Genomic DNA, 19,755 nt, shown 5'->3' on the forward strand with positions numbered 1-19,755 from the left:
GACTGTTTTACCTTGATAAAATAAGGTAAAACTTCATTTGCATATAATGATTTGCATAAATGTAAGGTTGCCAAGTTATCTTTCTTCATACTGGTGTATTTTTTTAAATTTATTTATTTTTTTTTTAAATGTGGCAATGCTCACCTCCTGACACGCAACCTAAAAAGGTTCTGAGAGTCAACATGTGGGTGTTTGTAGACAGCTGGCAAAGAAGTGCGAGAACTGCAGTTGGTATAAGGATGTCTGGTTGTAATGATCCACAATATCGTGTAGGCCTGTCACCGTTAATAAGAACAAGCTCATGACTGAGTTCCTGGGATTTAAAAAGAATAATATTTCATGTTGTAGCCCATAAAAGTCCATTTGCTTCTCTTCGTTTGGTTTCTGCAGAAAAGCAGTGAGTCACTGCATACTCACATCATAAAATGCTCTCCGTGAACATGTCTAAACACACTATGTCTGGTAGGTCTTTACTCAAGAGAGTAATTGTGAAATTGTGAAATTGTGTTTTTCTTTTCCATTTCTGAACGAAATAAAGATGAGTTGGGTTCATTGTACAGATGGAGATGCAGCCACCGTGGCTAGGACAGAAGGGCAGGACACACCTATTGGCCAGTTACGGGAAGTCTTTGCATGTCCTCTTAGTTAGTGTTTGAGATCTGTTGCCTCGTGTTTCGTTGCTGTGGGTCTCTGGTTTGTGATAAACGTGTTGCTTCTCTTTTGGTCCCTACTGTTTGTTAATTGGTGGCACATCATGCCAGTGGTGTGCAACTTTCACAAGAGCAAGCTCAAAGTTCAGATCACAGAGATTAAAATGAGCTACGTCTTGTTCTTTTCTTCAATTTTATTTTTCAAATGTGCTCCTCTGAGCTGTTCCTTTTCAGCAGGGCCTCCTCCTGACCGTCCATCCCCAGTTCCCGGTCATTGGCGCTGCCCAAACCTAATTAATTGCAGTTTACTGATATAGACTCACAGACAGCGATTACTTTTAAGAGCCAAGACTGTTGGCTCATGGTCTTTTGATAATCATCCACTCGCAGCGATTTCATAAGACTGGCGGGATGCTTCAGTTCGATGTGTCATTTCAAATTAAATGTTCTTGTTTTTCTCTATGCACAATTTGCAGATTTTTCTTTCTTTTTTTTCAGTCCGAATTTGTGCTGATTTGTACATGAAACTCCTCCAAGTGTTCAAATGAACTGAGTTTAGCAGTGGCTGTAGCTGTTATGTTTCTCTTGACAGTTCCATTAGCCATTGTCGGTGTTGTTGGAAGTGCGCTGGCTAATGCAAAACACCATGCACAAATGTTCATTGCAAACAGAACGTTCAGTTCTCCCTTAAATGAAAGCATGAGCACGTTAAAAGAAGGTCCCCTACTGTCTTTGATTTGGCTCTTTGAGTTGATTTGGTGGTGATGCATCACCTAGGATTCACTTTGTTTTTGCAGTGTTTCTCTAAGTCTCTGGACCCATCAAGCCATCTACTTTAATACTGTGCAGAAACATTACAACAGTTCCCTTTGCAATGGCAAGGGTGGAAAGGGAAAAATACATTTAATAAACTTGTAATTAGTAGGGGTTGTACCGACTAGTCGATTAGTTGACTTTACTGTTGTGCCATGACCCTTTAAGCATCATGTCGACAAATCGCCAATCATGTGACAATAGCAACATGGACGTCTCGGAGAAGACAGGTGAGGAGCCCAGCGGGTCGTTGCATCAAACTAGCAGCGGTTCATCATGTGTGTGGAAATGTTTCACTAAAGATGAAGCCCATAGTACCGTGACATGCAGAATATGTAAGTCAGTCCTGAAATGCAACAAAAGTACTACTGCAATGCACACTCATCTGAAATGGTATCCGCTAACGCTAGCAGAGGAACGGTCCAAATCCTCTCAACAACAGTCGCTTAACAACTGTGGTAACCGAGAGAAGGAGGCTGTACATTAACAATTTCCTGGTAAATTTCATTGTCAAAGTTATTAGACCTTATACAGGCTAAACATATCTGCAGCACACAGTATTGATAAGCTCATGTGTTTATGGTCAGTTCTGTAGTGTTCTATTGTTTCACATTGTTGCTGTGGTTGTAGAGTGTGTTTTTGTCCTTGATGTCATAGAACGCACCATGTGAGAGACAGAGTTTATGGTAGAGTTGAGAGTTTGCTGAGCTAGGGCTGCATATTAAAAGTGTCAAACTGAGGTGTTCATGGTGTTGGCGTGCTCTACGGCCGACAGTATCCCGTGTTCAAGCTTCAGTAAACTTACAGAACCCTTTGTGTGAGACGCTACAATATGTATTCATTCATATTTAGTCATTGTTGCAAAGCATTAGTAGTAATTAGTACTTGTGTTACTGCACAAAAAGAAGAAAATATGGATGTTAACGGCAGAGCAGCCAAAGTAACGGCACACATTAAAGCTTTGTCCATCACTGGTTTATTTTAGCACCAGTCTCATGCCATTCAGCCAATGTCAAGGTCTGTGTCAACCTAATATTTGCGGATGGCAGAGAGGTCACGCAGATGAAGCCAAGGAGCAGACGGCCATGTCACATTCCTCATGTGACCTTCATCATAGAGATGATGTTTGCCTGCGTGCAGAGAGAAAAGCCTGAAAGTACAAGTTTGTTTGAGGTCCAGGGGAAGCGAGCAAGCAGTTTGACTTTGAGTAATATCAAGTGTTTAAAGCTAAAGAAGACGAAATGTGGTTGCAGTCATATCTGATCCAGTCCAAAGAGCTTCCATTTGACAAATGCAGACAAGACTTGAGAATTTGAACAACTATTTATTGTCTTGAAGTATGTAACAAAATAGTCGCTATGAATAAAAACGGCATTTTGCTTTGTACAACTAAGAAAATGTTTACAGACAAGCAAAACTAATTGTACAAAAAATAATGGTAACATAACCAAAAAAAAAAGGTAAAAACAATAAAGAACAGAACATCCTCACGTCAGTGTGCAAACCGTTTATACAGACGGACATGTGCCCTTCTGCAAGGCAACAGATCCTGATAAATTATTTAAATAGCATTTATCTACACATTCACACAAACACAGACACACAAACGCAAACAAATCAACCTCTCACAAACTGCTAAGACAAACAGAACAATAATTTATCGGCTAAAAACTGCATCGGACATACACGATAAAGCAAATTTTTTTTTTTTTAGAAAATCTCCCATTGTACTTGTCATTTTAACTTGATCACGGGACTGGGAGCTCCGCTGTTTGTAGATATGAAAAATGTCTTACTATTTACAGCTCATGCTACAGTAGCACTAAAGATATCCATCATTTCAAAGGAAAAAGTACTTAAGTTGTGTTTTTTTGTTGGATCAAATTATACAACAGCAATGAGGTAATAATTGTACATCAAAAAAAAATAATAATTTCCTTTGTTTTTCATCTCTCTCTGAAGAAAAGGCGCACAAGTCACACACGCTTCATACTAAACAGGCTTATCTGGAGGATACCTAATGCACTTTGTACAGTGGAAGATAATGGACTGGGACGAGAAGAGAATCCTGCATCTGAAAGCTCACTAACTGGATTTTGAGTCGCTTTCACTGTGATATAGAAACCGGAAGGATTTTCTTTTATTTTTTTTACTTTTTAAAAGTATTAAAAAGTCTGTTTACTGCCTACACTGTAGGCAAGAGTTAATAAATTACATGTATTTACATAATTTCATTTTGAAATCCTTCCAACTCTCAGGAAAATAAATCTTTTTAATGACCAAGTTTTTGATGTATGTATGTATTTCTGAGAGAATCCTGTCTTACTGGTTTGATATGGGGAAAATTGTGACTCCCATCTAATTCTGAGACTTGTTCAGACAACCAGAGAAAATCAATAAAACCCGTGATACTTGTATGATATGTCTACATTGAACGTTCTCTTCTCAACAATTATTCTCTATAGAGATGCTTAGGTAATCGGGTAAAAAAAAAAATTTTTTGCTTCATTCATAGCTAAGTCTTCAACACACGGTACATACATAAACATCCATAACATCCCACTATGACTCACAAGTCACAAAAAAATATTCCTAAAAACAATATTATTGCTGTCTTCATCCTTTGAGTCCTTAAGTGTGTTATCATTCAGAATCTATCGTACATCCTGGTCATTCTGGTAAAGCAAAGGCAATATTCAGTTTTCTTTGGGATGTCCATCCAGAAAGTATGGTAGAAAGGCACACAGGCTAAAGAGGTGAGATAGAAAGGGAGTAAGAAAGAGAGAGAGATGTAAAGGTTTGGAAGTGCATAGTTGTCTATGAGGAGCCGTTCCTGCACAGAGATGAATGAGGTCTTTCAGAGAGCGGGAAACCTGGGATAGAAAAGGTGTTTGTGTCCTACTGGCGAAGCTAGAGGGCTTGTTTTATTATTATTATTATTATTTTTTTGTCCAGCGCTCCCTGCTCTCGTAGATGCTAAGGGGTGGCGGAGAAGGGGCTCTCGGATCCTCAACTGGCAGTCAGCTGGGTGGTGCTCTGCCAGAACCAGCTTCAAGTTACCCTGAGGCTGACCACATGCCCCTAGGGCCCAGTCTGAATGTGCGTGCCACAGGAAAAAAAAAAAGAATTGCGGAAATAAATCGGTCCCTGGACTTTGCATGAGAATATATAAGTTCATACTTTATACAAAAAAAGGTGCATTCCTCAGAGCTTCCTGCGCCGTGCGTTTATACATCTGTTAAAAGAAAGAAAGAAAATATAAGGAATATTCATTTGGCTGCCACAGTGTCATATATTTTAAGAGAACAACTTCAAGTACTTACCTCTGCATTCATACTTGAGGTCTGAGAAGTATACCATCTCTTGCGAGAAGACAAAAAGACCTAGCCTTCCACCTGCGTACGTCTTGTCATAGATGCTACCAGAGTCTGCCATGATCTTCTTGCCTTCGTACATCACAACTCTGCGGAAGAATATAATTTGACATTTTAACATAAAAATAACGTGAAGATTAAACATGTAAAGGTACTTAATAAAGTCTTTTGCCCACCGAATATGTCCTGTTCTTGGCCTGTGGATCAGATGCCACCTGTAGGCAGTGAAGTCTTTCCATCCGACATTCTTAGGGTCGTGCCAAAGAGTGCGCACCTAAACATGAGAAAATAAACCGCCATGAGCTTATCTGATTGCTAATCACACCATGAAATCGCCCGTTGAAGGGCTGAAGTCCAGCATACCTGTCCTGGGGTGTTGCCTGTGTGCCAGAGGGCATTTCTGAGGTGCTCTCCTGGGCCGGTGGTGGAGTTAACGACTTTAATGGACAGGCCGGAGTAGCCCTGGGCCTTGGTGGGTTTATTTGACCAGTATGTCTGTGTGATCTGCTTCCACATCACCACATAGAACCTGGAACTGGACTGGTAGCCGAACACAAAGCCGGCATAATCATCGTCCCTCTCTGTGTTGATGAAGAAAGTCCCACTGAAGTCCACTGCATTGAATTCGTGGTAACCTGATGGGAGGGATGGCAACACAAGATGTGAATAAAAAAAAACCAAGGTCAAAAATTACTTTCCTCTCTCTTCATAATTCTGAATCCTTTTTACTTACCAACTGCAATGCCAGGATCACAGTTGACTGTCTGAACCAGCTCTTTGCCCTGATGGCGGACCACCCAGTTGGGATCAATCTGGGAGGTCCCTTTAGGATCCAGAGGAACCATCTGGAACTTTCGGAAGTCTGTCTCACTGATGTCAAAGTTCTCAGGACACACGTCATAGATGTCAGGAACATTGTCTTGATCAAAATCATCTTTGCAAGCGTCTCCACGGCCATTGCCTGAAACATACACATTGCACGCAAATTAGGTGTCTCTGCGCATTGCTCCTTCAGGACAGCTTAAAAAAACTGCAGTGATTGGGTGCTCACCATCCGAGTCCAGCTGATCGGGATTGAAAGCCAGTCTACAGTTGTCTTTGTCATCAGGGATGCCATCATTGTCATCGTCGTGGTCGCAGGCGTCCCCTTTGCCGTCCTTGTCATGGTCGGCCTGGTTGGCATTAGGGATGTATGGGCAGTTGTCCAGGTTGTTCTGGTGTCCATCCTCGTCGATGTCTTGGTTGCTGTCGCACTTGTCTCCCACACGGTCGTCATCAGAATCCACCTGCAATGATTGGAGTGTTTTGGCATTAGAGTAATGACTCGGTGTATGGCTTGAGGAGACGAGGATTTATTACCATGCTAACATAGGTGATTTCATTCCACCATGTCTCATATCTCCTTTCACTACTGTCTCCTGCTGCCCTTGTTCTTTCAGCACTTTGTTCCTTGCTTTTTGTTAAGTGCTTCCTTAGGCTCTGATCACTCTTTGCCTCTACAAAGCTGCCAAGTCAATTAGTCAGAGATCAAACATCACTCCACAAGACTCTTTCTCTAATTTGCTTGCTGAGCACTACTACAGAATTTGCATTAAAAAGTGAAATCACGTAGCCCTACTTGGCAGAACCTGAACATAACTTGCGGCGCTAAGAGAGAATAGGCGGAAAGGGGATTTGTGCGATATTAAAAATCCTCTTGTGAAGCTCTTGGTAAAATAAACTTTGGAAGATGGCTTGTTTTGTGCACCTTTTGTACTCTTTTCCCAAACAAATAACGTTGCTGCATCCATGTGTGGACATGTCTACTTTGGTTCCCCCTTTTCAAAACCACATCAGTTTATACCCCCCCATCCCACCCCTCCCCTCTCCATCCTCTCTCTGATTCCCGTTGTTCCACACATTCCTATTTCTCAGTGTAGCATGGCACAGGTGGACTGAGCAGGCCTGTGCTGCGCTGACGGGGCATGCACATACCCCCGAGCCAGTCCATTCCTCAGTAATATCCAGCCTAGGGCCTCTCTCCACACATTAGTCCGCTAACGTCAATGGGCCATTGAAAAGCCCCGTAGCCCCCCACCACGCCCTATTGAACTGATGTGCCCTTGAGCATACAGGATTTTCTCCACCTTTACATGGCGTGATAAAGCTTAGACAGGGCTAATCATTGAGGCTGTCTCTCAATTGAAAGAGAGACATATGCTGAGCTACAGAGAAAAGCAGGGAGATGAATGTGGATTATTGTTGGCGGGTGAGGCGGAAGGAAAAGGGCAAGGGTGGCGTGTGTGTGTCCGCACACCTGATCGGGATTATGTTCCAGAGGGCAGTTATCACACATGTCTCCCACTCCGTCCAGATCCGTGTCTCTCTGGTCAACGTTGTATACATAGGGACAGTTGTCCTTCTCATTCAGTATGCCTGGTGAACATATGATATCAAAATGTATTACTCGGTTTCACTTCACCATACAAAGATGTTAGATTGTTATTAAAGGTTCCATCTCTCACCATCTCCATCGATGTCCACGGCACAGGCGTCTCCCTCTCCGTTGTTGTCTGTGTCTGTCTGGTCTGGGTTACTATTGTAGGGACAGTTGTCACAGCGGTCGCCCACGTCGTCACGGTCGTAGTCGTACTGCCTGGGATTGTACACGAATGGACAGTTGTCCTGTTTCAAAGAGAGAAAGACAAAGAGTTGAAGGTAGGTGCTTGTCATTTCTCTCTGAGCCTCTCTATCTACAAGGCTGGAGTGAAGGGGGATGAAAAGGCGCTTTTATTTTTAGGATCTGTCCCCAATCTAATGTTGGGATTAGTGGCACACAGTGCAGCGCCTTCAGAGCTCTACCTCAGTGTTGGAATTTGAGGTTTTGGCTCAGGCCAGGGGGAAATATTTTCTTTCCTGCTGGGCCTCCCCTCGCCACCTGCCTTCTTATTAGACAGCATGAATGATGAGTGTTTAAATCGCTGCTGAATACGCTTATTTATAAACTTTACTTACCCTATCATCAGGAATGCCATCGTTGTCGTCATCACTGTCACATGCATCTCCAATGCCATCCTTATCGTAATCTTCCTGCCCCGAGTTCGGGAGGTTGGGACAGTTGTCCTGAACAACAAGTAACACGGACATTCAGACATAAGTAGTAGTAATTTTACTCTAATTTTACAGCCTTGCAGCTTCGCCACTACTTACCTTTTTGCAGTGGTAAGTAGCGTTCTCCACACAGACCAAGTCGGCATTGGGCCACCCGTCTAGGTCTGTGTCCTCTCCACAGATGTGGCCATTGCCAGCATAACCAGGCCTGCACTCACAGCGGTACATGGGATCAGCAAAGTGTCCGAGGTAGTTGCAGCGAGCATTTTTGTTGCATTCATGGCTTCCATCCAGGCAGGGATTACGGGGCGTGCACACCTGCGGAATCAGGGAGGGATGAATAATTTGATGCTTTTCTGACTGGAACATGATGTTCAGTCCTTAGAAAGAAAGACCTTCGTCATTGTTCCACTATCAACTTGCACCTCTCTCTCTCTTTCAGAGCATTTACTTGCCTGTTTGTTAGCAGCAGCCTGCTCCACGCCTCGGCCAAAGGGTTGCGCTCCTGAGTAGCGAGGAGGGCAGGGCAAACAGTTGTAGCCAGGATCTGTATTCTCACAGCGGTGCACACCATTAAACTCGAAGCAAGCATCTGGGACGTCCTTGCACTGTTTTCATAAAAAGAACAACAACAACTGTGACCTTTTCAGCTAAAGACTTGGCAGATGTTGCGGTAATCTTCAGTGGAGCTTAGGAATTTATACCTCGTCGACATCTTTACACTTGATTCCATTGCCAGTGTAGCCAGCTGGGCACTTTCCACACTTCCAGGTACCGTCGGGGAAACTGGTGCACTTGGCTCCAGCAAAGCAGGGGTTGGATACGCACCCGTCTGTAAACAACCATGCTATCTCATTACAACATCCTTTAAAACAACCTTTTTTTGATCAAGTAAATACCACTCCTAGTTTAGAGCTCATCATGCCAGTTAAAACAGAACTGCATAATTACAGATGCACGGTGTATGGAGAACCCCTGTAATGGATTAAAATGACTCACCGATGGGGCAGGCTTTCTTGTTGCACATCTGGGTGTCTTTGGCATCACCAACACACTCTTTACCACCGTGTTTTGGTTCAGGATCATTGCACAGGCGTTTACGAGTCTGGACACCACCTCCACAGGTGAGAGTGCAGGTATCCCAGGGCGACCAGGGTCCCCAGTTGCCGTTGACTGATGGAGATGTAAAAAAAAAAAAAAACCTGATTAGTTTTTATCCTCTCTGAGCATTTAGTGAGACTAGTCAGTGACTATAGGACGGTGACACTTACTGGGACATGGAGACTTCTGACACTTGTTGGTTTGCCGCCCCTCTCCCTCACAGTCTTTGCCTCCAAGCTGAGGGGTGGGGGAGTTGCAGAGGCGGATACGGGTGATGACACCAGCACCGCAGGTGACGGAGCAGGATGACCAGGGTGACCAGTGGCTCCAGCTGCCGTCCTGCTTGACTGAGGGCCGCAAATAGTGGTCAGAGGTCAGTTATCGGGGAGCAAACTTTTGGACTACCACAGCATTCGACCGCGACAAATAATATGCATCAGTTGCTGTAAAAGATGATGTGCTTGCTGTTTGTGTGAACTCACAGCGCTTGTCACACTCCTGGAGGTAGCAGTCGCGGGTCTGCACAGAGGTGCCCTCGCAGTTGTTATTGATACGGTCGCAAGAGCGGCCACGCTGCTGGATGCCCCGCCCACAGGACACGGAACAATGGGTCCATTCAGACCACGGCGACCAGCCATCCTCCGCATAGTCGCTCGCTGAGCAGCAGGGAGAGGGAGAGAATATGAGAAAGAGGGGAAGAGGGAGACAATAAAAGAGCTATTCCAGTGAGGCAGCACCCCCCCTCGCAAACACCCCCAAGCAGCCTAAATGAGGAGGGAAAGCTCTTAAAGCGGAGGGCTAATAGTGTGGATTTAGCTGGGACTTAGACACAGAGAAGGCCCTCTGTTGAGCGCAAAGGCAGAGGACTAACACTCTGAGTGAAGCTGGAGAAACAGAAAAGGCCCACTGTCCTCTTGATGCATACGGATGCCCCATTGGCTTATGTTTTCCTAACGGGGAAGCAGATTTCGAAAACACGGCCCTGGGTGTGTAATGACTTCAACAAGTGGCCGAGGTTGGGATGAATGCGGCTCCCCTTGTTTATTTAGGTTTTTAGGGAGGCATCGCAGCCAAGCATGCATAGGTATGAAGAACATGTCACTTCTTCAACGCGCAGCCGAGCAAATTTCCATCCCCCTTTGACCAATTTGGCAAATTACGGCCATTTCAACTTGAAGATTCAAAGAGGTTTTAGAGCACAAAGCGCCAGTGTCCCAAACACATAAGCACCCTTTCATTGACACGGATGTTATTGCAGTTAAATCATCATGTTTTCTCTTGAACAGAAACCTTTACATCGGGGGACATATTTGTGGCTTTTTGTTTTATATGGCAAATAACACAAACATTTCTCTCTAAGGGAATGTGGCAGCGTTTGAATGCCCCCACTGTTGGCTGAAACGTATACATTCTACCTCATAGGGGCCGTTTATGCAGACTTTTAGAGTGCAGGTTCACATAACTGAAATTACTTTTTCTATAGCAGTGCAAGCTTAAGCAGCATGTGTTGGACTTTAGAGAACAGATATGCTTACGTGTTCCACAGCGTGGGCAGCATTCTCCGTCGGGGACAGTAGCATTAGCGCAGGGGATCAGGGGGCAGGAGATTTTGCGGCACACGGTAGCAGAATTCTGCACAAACACAGAGATCAAATTTATGTTTAGACGTAGCCTCAGATATATGGACTTTACCCAGATGTCGCTGCAGTTTTCTTTTAAATTCAGTCCAGATCCCACATGGAATTGAGACACATTGTGAGGGCAACGGTTGTGTATTTAAGTTTTTATTTTTTTTTTTACCCAAGTCTTAACCCATGTCCGTGCAAACAACTCATTAAATTCCCCGTTCAGTGTCTGACTTTGCGGGGATTTAAATTGCCAGAAAACTAACAAAGCAGAGTTCTGGCTGAGAACAGAGACCCCTGCAGACAACTACCTGCCCACTGGGTCAAGGGAAGGGTGGGAATGAAGCCAGAATCCTAGTAATGGATGTCAGCTTCACCATGGAGCTGGACTGGGCACTGAGCCCTAAACAAGTAAAACCAGCCTGCCAGGGCAACTTGTGTGGGTGCACTGTGAAAGACTCAGGCATGTGCCTCTAACTATACACGCTAATGCTTTCCCTCCTGGATCTTATCAATGATGGGGAGTAAAGAGGAAATGTGAATAACTAGTGTATCAGTGGAAGAGGGAATCGGGACATAAAGCCCTCTGGTGAAACACACGGAGCTTCCTTGCCAAGTATCTTGCACCTAAAATGATCACTCCTTTCCACTTGAGCCAAGGTCTTGTTCTTAATAATGGACAATGCATCACTTTAAGCCTGGTCAAGTGCCCGCAGGCCACATTCAAAGTTGATCTTCTGACATGTCATTACAACTATAAAGGGCTGTTGGCCTTCTGCTAAGCTGCCACACTGCTAATTACTGCCCCGATCAGCTGAGTGGTCTGACGCTGCAGCTCAGGTCACCTTTATATACAAGAGTGTGTGTGTGGGTGTACATGTAAAGACAAGTCAGGGCCTGGAGTTCACCTCCCTCTCACACACCCGTGTTTAAGTACTTAAGACACAACACACACTGACGGGAGCAGACGAGACATCTCACCTGACAAGTGCACTCGGTGCAGTCGTCGACGGTCCACTCGTCTCTGTTCTTGCGCACTATGCCGTTGTGGATGCAGACGCCGCTGTGGATGCCGAAGCGGCTTTTGATCAGCTTGTTCTCGTCCGTCTGGGGGTTGTAGGTGGGGGGAGAAGAAAAATAACATTAAAAACAGACTGGCTGCAACCTCTGAGGAAAAACTACTGATGCTCCCTAAAGATCTTTGACTCTGATTATTAAAAATGTCTTGTTAAGTTGGATTTACAGCACAACTATTGTGAAACATATTACCACATCTCCTCTGCGGAGAATGCAGTATATTGCTAGTGTTGTGTTGTCGGACAGCTGTCCACACTTAGTGATGGTAACCCAGAGACCACACACACATCTAAAACATACACACACGGCCAGACAGATAGGCAGCAGATGGTCTCCTGGACTCTATCAGACTGTCTGCCGGGTTTCCTCCTCCTTACCAGCTGGCGGAGTTCATTGGACAGCTCCTTGACCACCACGCCGAGGCCCTTCAGCTCCTTAAACATGCTGACCAGGTCCTCGCAGGAGAAGCCGCAGACCATCTGCAGGTCTTCACCGGGGGCAGGAAGAACGGACAGTTTGGTTAACTGTTTGTTTTATTCTCATTCTACCGTAGTGGAGTCAAATAAAAAAAAAAGTGTCAGAGCGACGTGCAGCAGTGTTTACCTTTAGTCTTGTGTCCGGTGAACTCTGTTCTTATAGCTGAGGAGCCGTTGAGGTTCTTCAGGATCATGGTATCGGTTGTCGCTGCTGAAAAGAGAAATAAATCAACTCTCATTTCTGCACACTCATTGTATTGTTAATTTATTAATAAGGATGGCTATTTGTACATCCCACACCAGTATAAATCACTGTAACCAATTAGGTAACACTGCACAGTTCAGAGAACATACTTTGGGACCACAGGACATTTGTAAACCGGCATTCCTCTGTGACAAGTTGTAAACAGCTTATTGCTATTATTATTTATTTTTTTTAATGTAGAAATCAACAGGCAAATTAAATATCTTCACATTTCTTTTGATAAGGGCTTGTCGGGACTTGGCTGTACACGAAGCAGATGAGTGATGTGCAACACAACGCAAACCGTCTTGGTCATGATTACTCACAGCTTTGGCATCCTTTGTTGCGGAGGATGGTGTCCAGTGTTGTTCTAAACACAAACCGAACGTTTTGGAGGACCCCCTGCAAGCATCAAAGTTCAGTTCAGGTTACAAACGGAAAGCAAGCATGCTCATTACTGCAAGACAAAAACAGTATTTGCAAAAAAAAAAAACTTCATATCCTTATGTGTGCGTTTTACGCACCAAGACAGGTTTGAACTAGACGCTCAGCTGATATAATTAAAATGGAATTAACCGCATAAGAATTAAGAACAAACAAACAAACAAAACTTCAAAAGCTCGTGCTCTCACCATGAACCTGTCCTTCACGGCTCCCTTGCCAACCCTGAGCTGCGCGTTGGCCGGAGTCTCCTGCGTCAGGATGCTTTGAATCGGCGCATCCAGCTCTGCGGTGTTCACCTCCTCGCATCCCGTGTACAGCTGCGCCCGGTCCTCCTGCACGAACAGCGTGATGTTCTTCCAGTGACCCGTGGCCAGATCCACGTCTTCGATGGAGACCAGCTGCTGCTTTTTCTCGGTGGAGAAAACGATGTCCAAGGTGTTCGCTTTGCCGTTGGAGACGATCTCAAGCACGGGCCCGGAGCCGTCCTTCTTCTCCACGGTCAGGATGCTTCCCCTGGTGCGCTTGAACTGCTTGAAGTTGAGCAGGAGGAGGAAGCCCCTCTCGGCGTGGATGGAGTCGATCAGGTCCCTAAAGGCGCTCTCGGGGACCGGGGGGATCAGGTCCGGGTTGAGGATCTTATAGGCGGGGCTGTACGGGTCGTCTCCCTTCACTTGGGTGACCCCATGGTTCGAGTTGGGGACTTGGATGAGGTCAAACAAATCGTACACGCTGTCGTCTCGACTCTCTGCGGGTGAACATTAATAAGCAGTCAGCCTTTGTCTGGCAGAGCTCTGGATCTCTGTTTTTTCCCCCCACACTTTCAATGCACTGCAAACTTTTAAAGCCACACTCGTGTTTTGTTTTTTTGTTGTTTTTTTCTTCTTTAAACACGATTAGCAATGATTTATTTTACATCAGGAAAAACAAAAAAATATCATTCTAAGAAGTTGAAGCCAGACTCACCTGCGACTACGGCACACTCGCAAGTCCAAAGCATCAATAGCAAAAATATCCCTGTCAGCTTCATGGTGACACACCGACCTGCTGCCTGTGACAGATAAAAACCCAACAGTCTAACCACATGTAATAAAATATAATATAATATCAATGTCAGGCAAAGTCAGTGCGCAACAGGTTCAATACACTTCCAAAATACAATCAGTCACAGATCAGTAATTAAGGCAGATGCAGAAACAGAATAGTTCTCACTCACCTGTTTGAACAAAACAACAGATCCAACGATATAAAATCCTTCAAAAATATATATATATGTGTATATATAGAGAGAGAAATCCAGCAATAATCCCCAGGAATGAATTTATTTATGGCAAGTTATTCAAAAAGAAAAGTTCCACCGTGAGAAGAAATCAAATGCATATATTTCTTTTTTCTTAATTGAGAACTTGCCTCCTCCTCTGCTATCAGCCTGCTTTAAAAAACTCCCTTTTTTAAGCCGAAGGGGGGACAAAGTGCTATTTAAATAGTTTGATGCCATTCCTAAGAAGTGGCCTCGTCCAATCACGGAGAGGGGAGAAAAAGGGACGAGCTTATCCTCTTAGAGAGGGGGGTGAGACGGGGGTGGGGAGGAGGGGACGCGCTTTCCGCTGCAGGACCAGCGTGTTCCCCTCAAACTCTTAATGCACCAGTGTTTCCTCTCCCAGCGTCCGTCCATCCATCCTCAGAGACATTTCCATAGCTGCAGTCAGTATATACTGCAGCGGCGTCTCTGACCCTTTACTTTTCAAGCTCTGCATCTGTCAGTAGAAAGATCTTTGCAATATACTCACATGACTTATAGCTCCTGCTCATTATTCCACTAAGAAAAGTTGTAATATCACTCTGATATTTGCGCTCCATCCTATAGTCTTATAGTTTATATTGTCGCCATAAATGTTTTATTTTATTAATCCCCTCTCCTTAACACATTGCTATAAAATAGATTTTTGTTTTTTCAAATAACAGATTATATTGTCTCGTATTAGTTATGAACAGCAGTCACAGAAGAGCCGCTTCTTCTTTTTTTTTTTTTTTTTTTTTTGCCTCAGACAGCTGCAGTTTCACTTCTGACCACTAGGAGCCGACGTGAGGTTACTGGAGAGATGCCTGAGGCAGTTCAGAGTGGAGCCACAGAAACACCTGAGCCCTCAGATAACACATTTACTCTTTTCTTATGTTTTACTCAATAAAATAAGAATACGATATGATATTTACTATGTTTGTGTATTGATTCTGCATTGAATATCAGCCTTTTTTAAGTTTAAGTGCAAAAGGAGGAAAGGAAGAGACTAATCGACTAATGTAGAAAATATAAAATTCAGTGTAAAATGAGGCAAGAAGTTTATGTAATGTGGTGGCTTAAAAGTAACACTGGTTCTGCTGTTTTGTTTTGGAGATTTGGAACCCAGAGGCTCCTTCTTCATTGTTTTGTATGTGTGGTTGCCCAGCAGCTTGTAGTTTTGAGCTGTGCAGCACAGGTGCCCTGTGTATATATACATATATATATATATACACATGTATGTATATATACTGCAATCATATAATAATTAGTCAGTGATTGCGAGAGCGAGAGCGATGCAGTGCAGGCAGCTGTTCCTCAGATCCGTCTCCTTCAGAGTAAACGGATGCCGGCTTCACACGTTAAAGTTCAGACTGTTCTTTCAGAGCGTATGTGGTCGGATCATGTAAACAGTCGCTAAACTGTTTACACTAGTAAACAGCACTAGATCATCTGTAATTTTAAGCTTTTTTTTTTATTAACAGATGGTTGAGACTAATATATTTGCAGACAAGACAAGTTTTTCATTTTAGATTTATTTCTCTCAGCAACAAAAGCAGCGGCTCTCTGGAAGACATTCAGTTGTGATTCATTTATATGACTTTGTTTTCTTGTCTACTCTCCTAAGAAGTTGCAAATGGCTCTGCTTTGGCACGGTGGAACTGAGATCTAACTCATCCTTGATTTAGTACAATCACAGTCTGTGGTTGCACACTGATGCCTCCCCCACTATTCTCCATTGCCAGGATTATATATTTTTACCCTTTCTAATCTGTTGTAAGGATAAGGAGGAGCAGGAAGTTGGAAAAGATGCTGCGAATGATCCATCTCTTCTGTAAAAACAGGCTGTGTTTTGACTACCTGGTTGATGGTAGACACATCCACCCTTGGCCGATGATACTTGTTGTCATTCCTGAGCTGATTTGGCTCTGCATAGCTGTGTAATTGATCTACTCAGTGCATAAGACATGTGCCTTTTTCTATGCAACGCGACAGTCCTCGGAGCTACGAGCTTAGCAGACAGACAGGTGTGTGATGATGCTGAGAGCCGCTTCAGACATCTGGGGATGGAGCTGTACCCCTGCCCGAGGGGTCCCGAGGTCGGCGCTGAGCTGACTCCTCTGGTGCCTGTGAGTCTGTCTCAGATCAGGAGCCGTGGTGGGGACTGTAGCTACAGCTTGTTTCAGCCTGTGGAGGACCGCTGCCACTGCCTCAGGTGTTAGGACAGTTGACTTGTCTGCGGCGTCACGTGAAAGTTTGAGTAACCCCGAGCAAGCAAGCGAGCCAACGAACAGGCCGACTCGTGTTTGAGTGACGCACAGATTGGGAGCTTGTCTCGTAGGTCATTTGCAGCTCTTGTTAGTTTAGTTTAGCTCTTGTTTAGAAGGAGAAGGAACACGCTCTAAAGGAAAAAATGTGCTGCTTTTTTTGGCACGAGAAAACCTAAATAAAAACATGAAAGGGAAATTTGTCTGAATGCGCACGTTGGCTGCAGACTGTTGTGCAGATGTTTGCGCACACGCTCATGCACACGGGGATGCTGCACAACTTCCTCTGTTTTTGCTCCAAGGAGAGAAGAACGGATACAGGATGAGAAAGATGAGGAAAGGCAGAGGTGGGGGAAAGAGGAAGAAAAAGAAGAGTTAAAACAAGGGCGGTAAAGAAGTTGACCCTCATTGAAATACTTTGGAAATTCTAAATTTTGACCCTAGAGTGTTGAAGTTACCATATATGGCCCCTTGCCTTTAAGTGGTAAACAAATGTAAACATGCATTTAAACCATTAGAACATAAGTGCTGATTCAGTCACTTGTCAACATACACATCATCACATTAGATTACATTAGGACACTTCTTCCTGGTACCTAATAAAGCAGTTATGCTCAGCGTTCATGCAGAGGCGGACATTGCAGACCACATTTGACTCTGATGTGACCTGAGAATGTTGCCTTGACCTTCTCTGATTGGCTGAGTGAAAACCACATGCTTCTAAACCTCACTGGGAGGCACAGGGACGCAACTAAATGTTTGTCGAAGTTCTGAAATATGGTTCCTTGCCCCATGAAGGGTTAAGAGAGGAGCAGATAAGGAAAAAGGAAAGGGAAGGAATTAGAAACGATGAAGAAAGAAGCAAGGCAAGAAGAAGAGGGACATGGGTGTAATAAGAGAAACAATGGGGAACAGACAAACCATGGAGAAAGGAAAAGTGGAAACAAATGAAGGATGCGAAGGAAAGAGGAAAGACGGAAAAAGGAGAAGCAGCATGGTAGGGAGAGGAAATGGCAAATGCGCTATGGAAGATGGGAAGAACAAGAGGAGGAAAATAAAATGAATGAAGGAGAAGAAATGAGTGGATGTGGCATTACAAACTAAGACGTGAAAGGAGAAGTGAGAATGGTTAGGATAAAGGGAAGAAAACTTCTCATCTGGACTAAGATGAGATGATGATTTTAGAAAACGAGAAGAAAATGAGAAACTAAGAAGAGAGCTAGTGAAACAAGGAGAAACAAGGGAGATGAAGAGGAGAAAATAAAATGGGAGTACATGTGCTGAATGCAATAACCCACTAGCTGCTGCTCCCTCTGAATCCAGATACAGGAAGTGACTGGTTAACGTTTTACGACGGCTGAACAAAACTTTCCATAAGCCCTGTCCTCCCCGTCTGCCCCTCCTGTTGATGTTGCTGCTGATGTTTGGCATCGTGACAGGTCCCGACCCGGCCTCAGGCCTTTTCCTGCTTCTCAAAAAAATTCTGGGCACACCTTGCGCCGTAAGTCCCCTTCTCGTAACGCGGAGTCGGCCGGCCCGATGATTAAGGAGCGGGGCACGAAATGCAATTAAATGTGTTTTTATTGTGGAACGATCAGCTGTGAAAGTCGTCTGGTGGGTTTGATGTGGTGTCATCCTAAGTGGGAACAGAGCGGATGTATGACTGACTGACTGTGTTGCAAGTTCAACATAACTGGAGGTGATAGATGGCACTCATTATTGGATTGTGAGACATATAGTCATCTGACAGTGTGGTTGTTTGCCTTCTAGGTTATTCACAATGTGACTTGAATGTTCTCTCTGTATCTGTTTAAATTAATGTCAGATTAAGGATCCAGGCGAAGAACTGAATGATGCGACAGATTAAGATCTTGCAGTTGGATCTCAAATTTAAGGAATAAAATCACAGTCAGACTCTCACAGCTACAGTTTGCGTTGTCACACTTATGCAATCTGCGACCGCATGTGGGACCAATCGAAGCCTCTTAAAGTTATTCCCACGCCCTGCTTGGAGTTATTGCTGAGAGGATGACATGGGGGATTTTTTCTTCCCAGTCAGCAGCTCATATTTACGGCAAATCCTACACGGCGTGAACTCGGCATATGTTCCTCCCTGTTCCATCGTCGGAGGAGAGCCGAGGAGCTGCGAGTCTGGGTCAAAGCAGAGACAGAAAGAGAAAGAAAACAGGTGTTCATGTTGTACTTGTTGAAAGGCACTCTTTATAGTTTCATCCTCTCGAAGGTTCGTATTAGCTGCTATTCTTGGTTTTATTATTGGAGGTTGACTCTTTTTGTTCAACAGATAAAACTAGCAATGTAAAGATGTCATTCTGAAAATCGTTTGACCTTTTTAAGAGCAGTTTATTCTTTCCAGGTGAGAGAGATGTGGATGAGATGACACTCATTGCATGTACCTGTGTGTCTGTGTACCCCCGACCTGGCGAAACATTATGACCACCTTCCAAATATTGTGTAGGTCTCCCTTGTGCCTCCAAAACAGTCGTGACTCATCAGAGAATGGACATGGTTCTTCTTAAGGTGTCCAGTGGTGGCCTTTTGATCCTATGGGTTGAGGGGAGGGGCCCCTGTAGATCAGGTTTGTTCCAGTACATCCCACAGATACTTCATCAGTTTGGGATCTGGTGAATTTGGAGGCCGGGTCACCACCTTGTGCTGTTCTTCATGTTTTTTGAGTTGTTCCTAAACCGTTTTTGTCTGTGTGCCTGTGTCAGGCTGCATCCTGCTGGGGATGGCTGCTGCCATCAAAGAGTGTCATTGCTAAGGGTTCGGGGTGCCTGGTCTGGTCTAGGTGGGTAGTCAGGCATGGTCACGAATCCACAGGTCCAAACGTTTCTCAGCAGAACATTGAATTATCACAAGGTGGTCAATGTTATTCACTTCTCCTGTCAGTGGTTTTAATGTTGTGGCTGATCATTTATGTAGCTACTATGGCAAATACGTTTTTGTTCCAGCTTCTGAAATGTGAGGATTTCCCTTCACAATCTATGTAAAACTGCAACTGAGACGACACTTAATGACCAGGTACAACACAGTACTGATCTTGTTAAAGAAGATACCACCCAACCGAATGAAATCTTCTAATTGCAGGTGAGTATTGAGGCATTGACAGACCCTAGTTTCCCTAGTTCAGGAGTGCACCACCCACAGATGTTCCAAATAAAATCAGCTGCCTTTATTTAAACTTAATCTTAGTTGTACCATGACTTCACAATCTTCACAGACACATTGTAACTTTGGGTTTTGAACTATTTGAAGAAAACATTCAATGTCGGCCTAATCTGAAAAAGAGTGAAGGCA

General features: G+C 44.2%; 1 protein-coding gene across 2 annotated transcripts; it reads right to left on the reverse strand.

The window, feature by feature from the left end:
* Positions 1-1,634: 1,634 nt before the first annotated feature.
* On the reverse strand, positions 1,635-14,327 carry thbs1b (thrombospondin 1b). Of its 2 annotated transcripts, none has more exons than XM_084559675.1 (23): positions 14,108-14,327; positions 13,858-13,942; positions 13,083-13,639; positions 12,777-12,852; positions 12,334-12,414; positions 12,108-12,217; positions 11,635-11,760; positions 10,564-10,660; positions 9,511-9,684; positions 9,199-9,375; positions 8,927-9,100; positions 8,632-8,759; positions 8,383-8,535; positions 8,027-8,245; positions 7,832-7,939; positions 7,342-7,501; positions 7,134-7,252; positions 5,889-6,123; positions 5,571-5,798; positions 5,201-5,472; positions 5,014-5,111; positions 4,787-4,926; positions 1,635-4,698 (listed from the first exon to the last, which is right to left on the reverse strand). In XM_084559675.1, the coding sequence occupies exons 2-23, from the start codon at positions 13,919-13,921 to the stop codon at positions 4,691-4,693; spliced, it is 3,504 nt and encodes a 1,167-aa protein (XP_084415801.1). In that variant the 5' UTR covers positions 13,922-13,942; positions 14,108-14,327; the 3' UTR covers positions 1,635-4,690. The 2 variants fall into 2 exon arrangements, with proteins under 2 accessions (XP_084415801.1, XP_084415800.1); XM_084559674.1 differs by having other exon boundaries at positions 12,334-12,417.
* Between the last annotated feature and the right edge of the window lie 5,428 nt (positions 14,328-19,755).

Source organism: Chelon labrosus (assembly GCF_963514085.1).
Source record: "Chelon labrosus genome assembly, chromosome: 14".
Classification (NCBI taxonomy): domain Eukaryota; kingdom Metazoa; phylum Chordata; class Actinopteri; order Mugiliformes; family Mugilidae; genus Chelon; species Chelon labrosus.

Coding starts and splice junctions, on each gene's coding strand:
- thbs1b (XM_084559674.1), bottom strand. CDS start 13,921: ATGAAGCTGACAGGGATATTTTTGCTATTGATGCTTTGGACTTGCGAG. Junction 12,853..13,082: donor CCGTGAAGGACAGGTTCATG/GTGAGAGCACGA, acceptor TGATGCTTGCAG/GGGGTCCTCCAAAACGTTCG. Junction 4,927..5,013: donor CCAAGAACAGGACATATTCG/GTGGGCAAAAGA, acceptor ATTCTTCCGCAG/AGTTGTGATGTACGAAGGCA.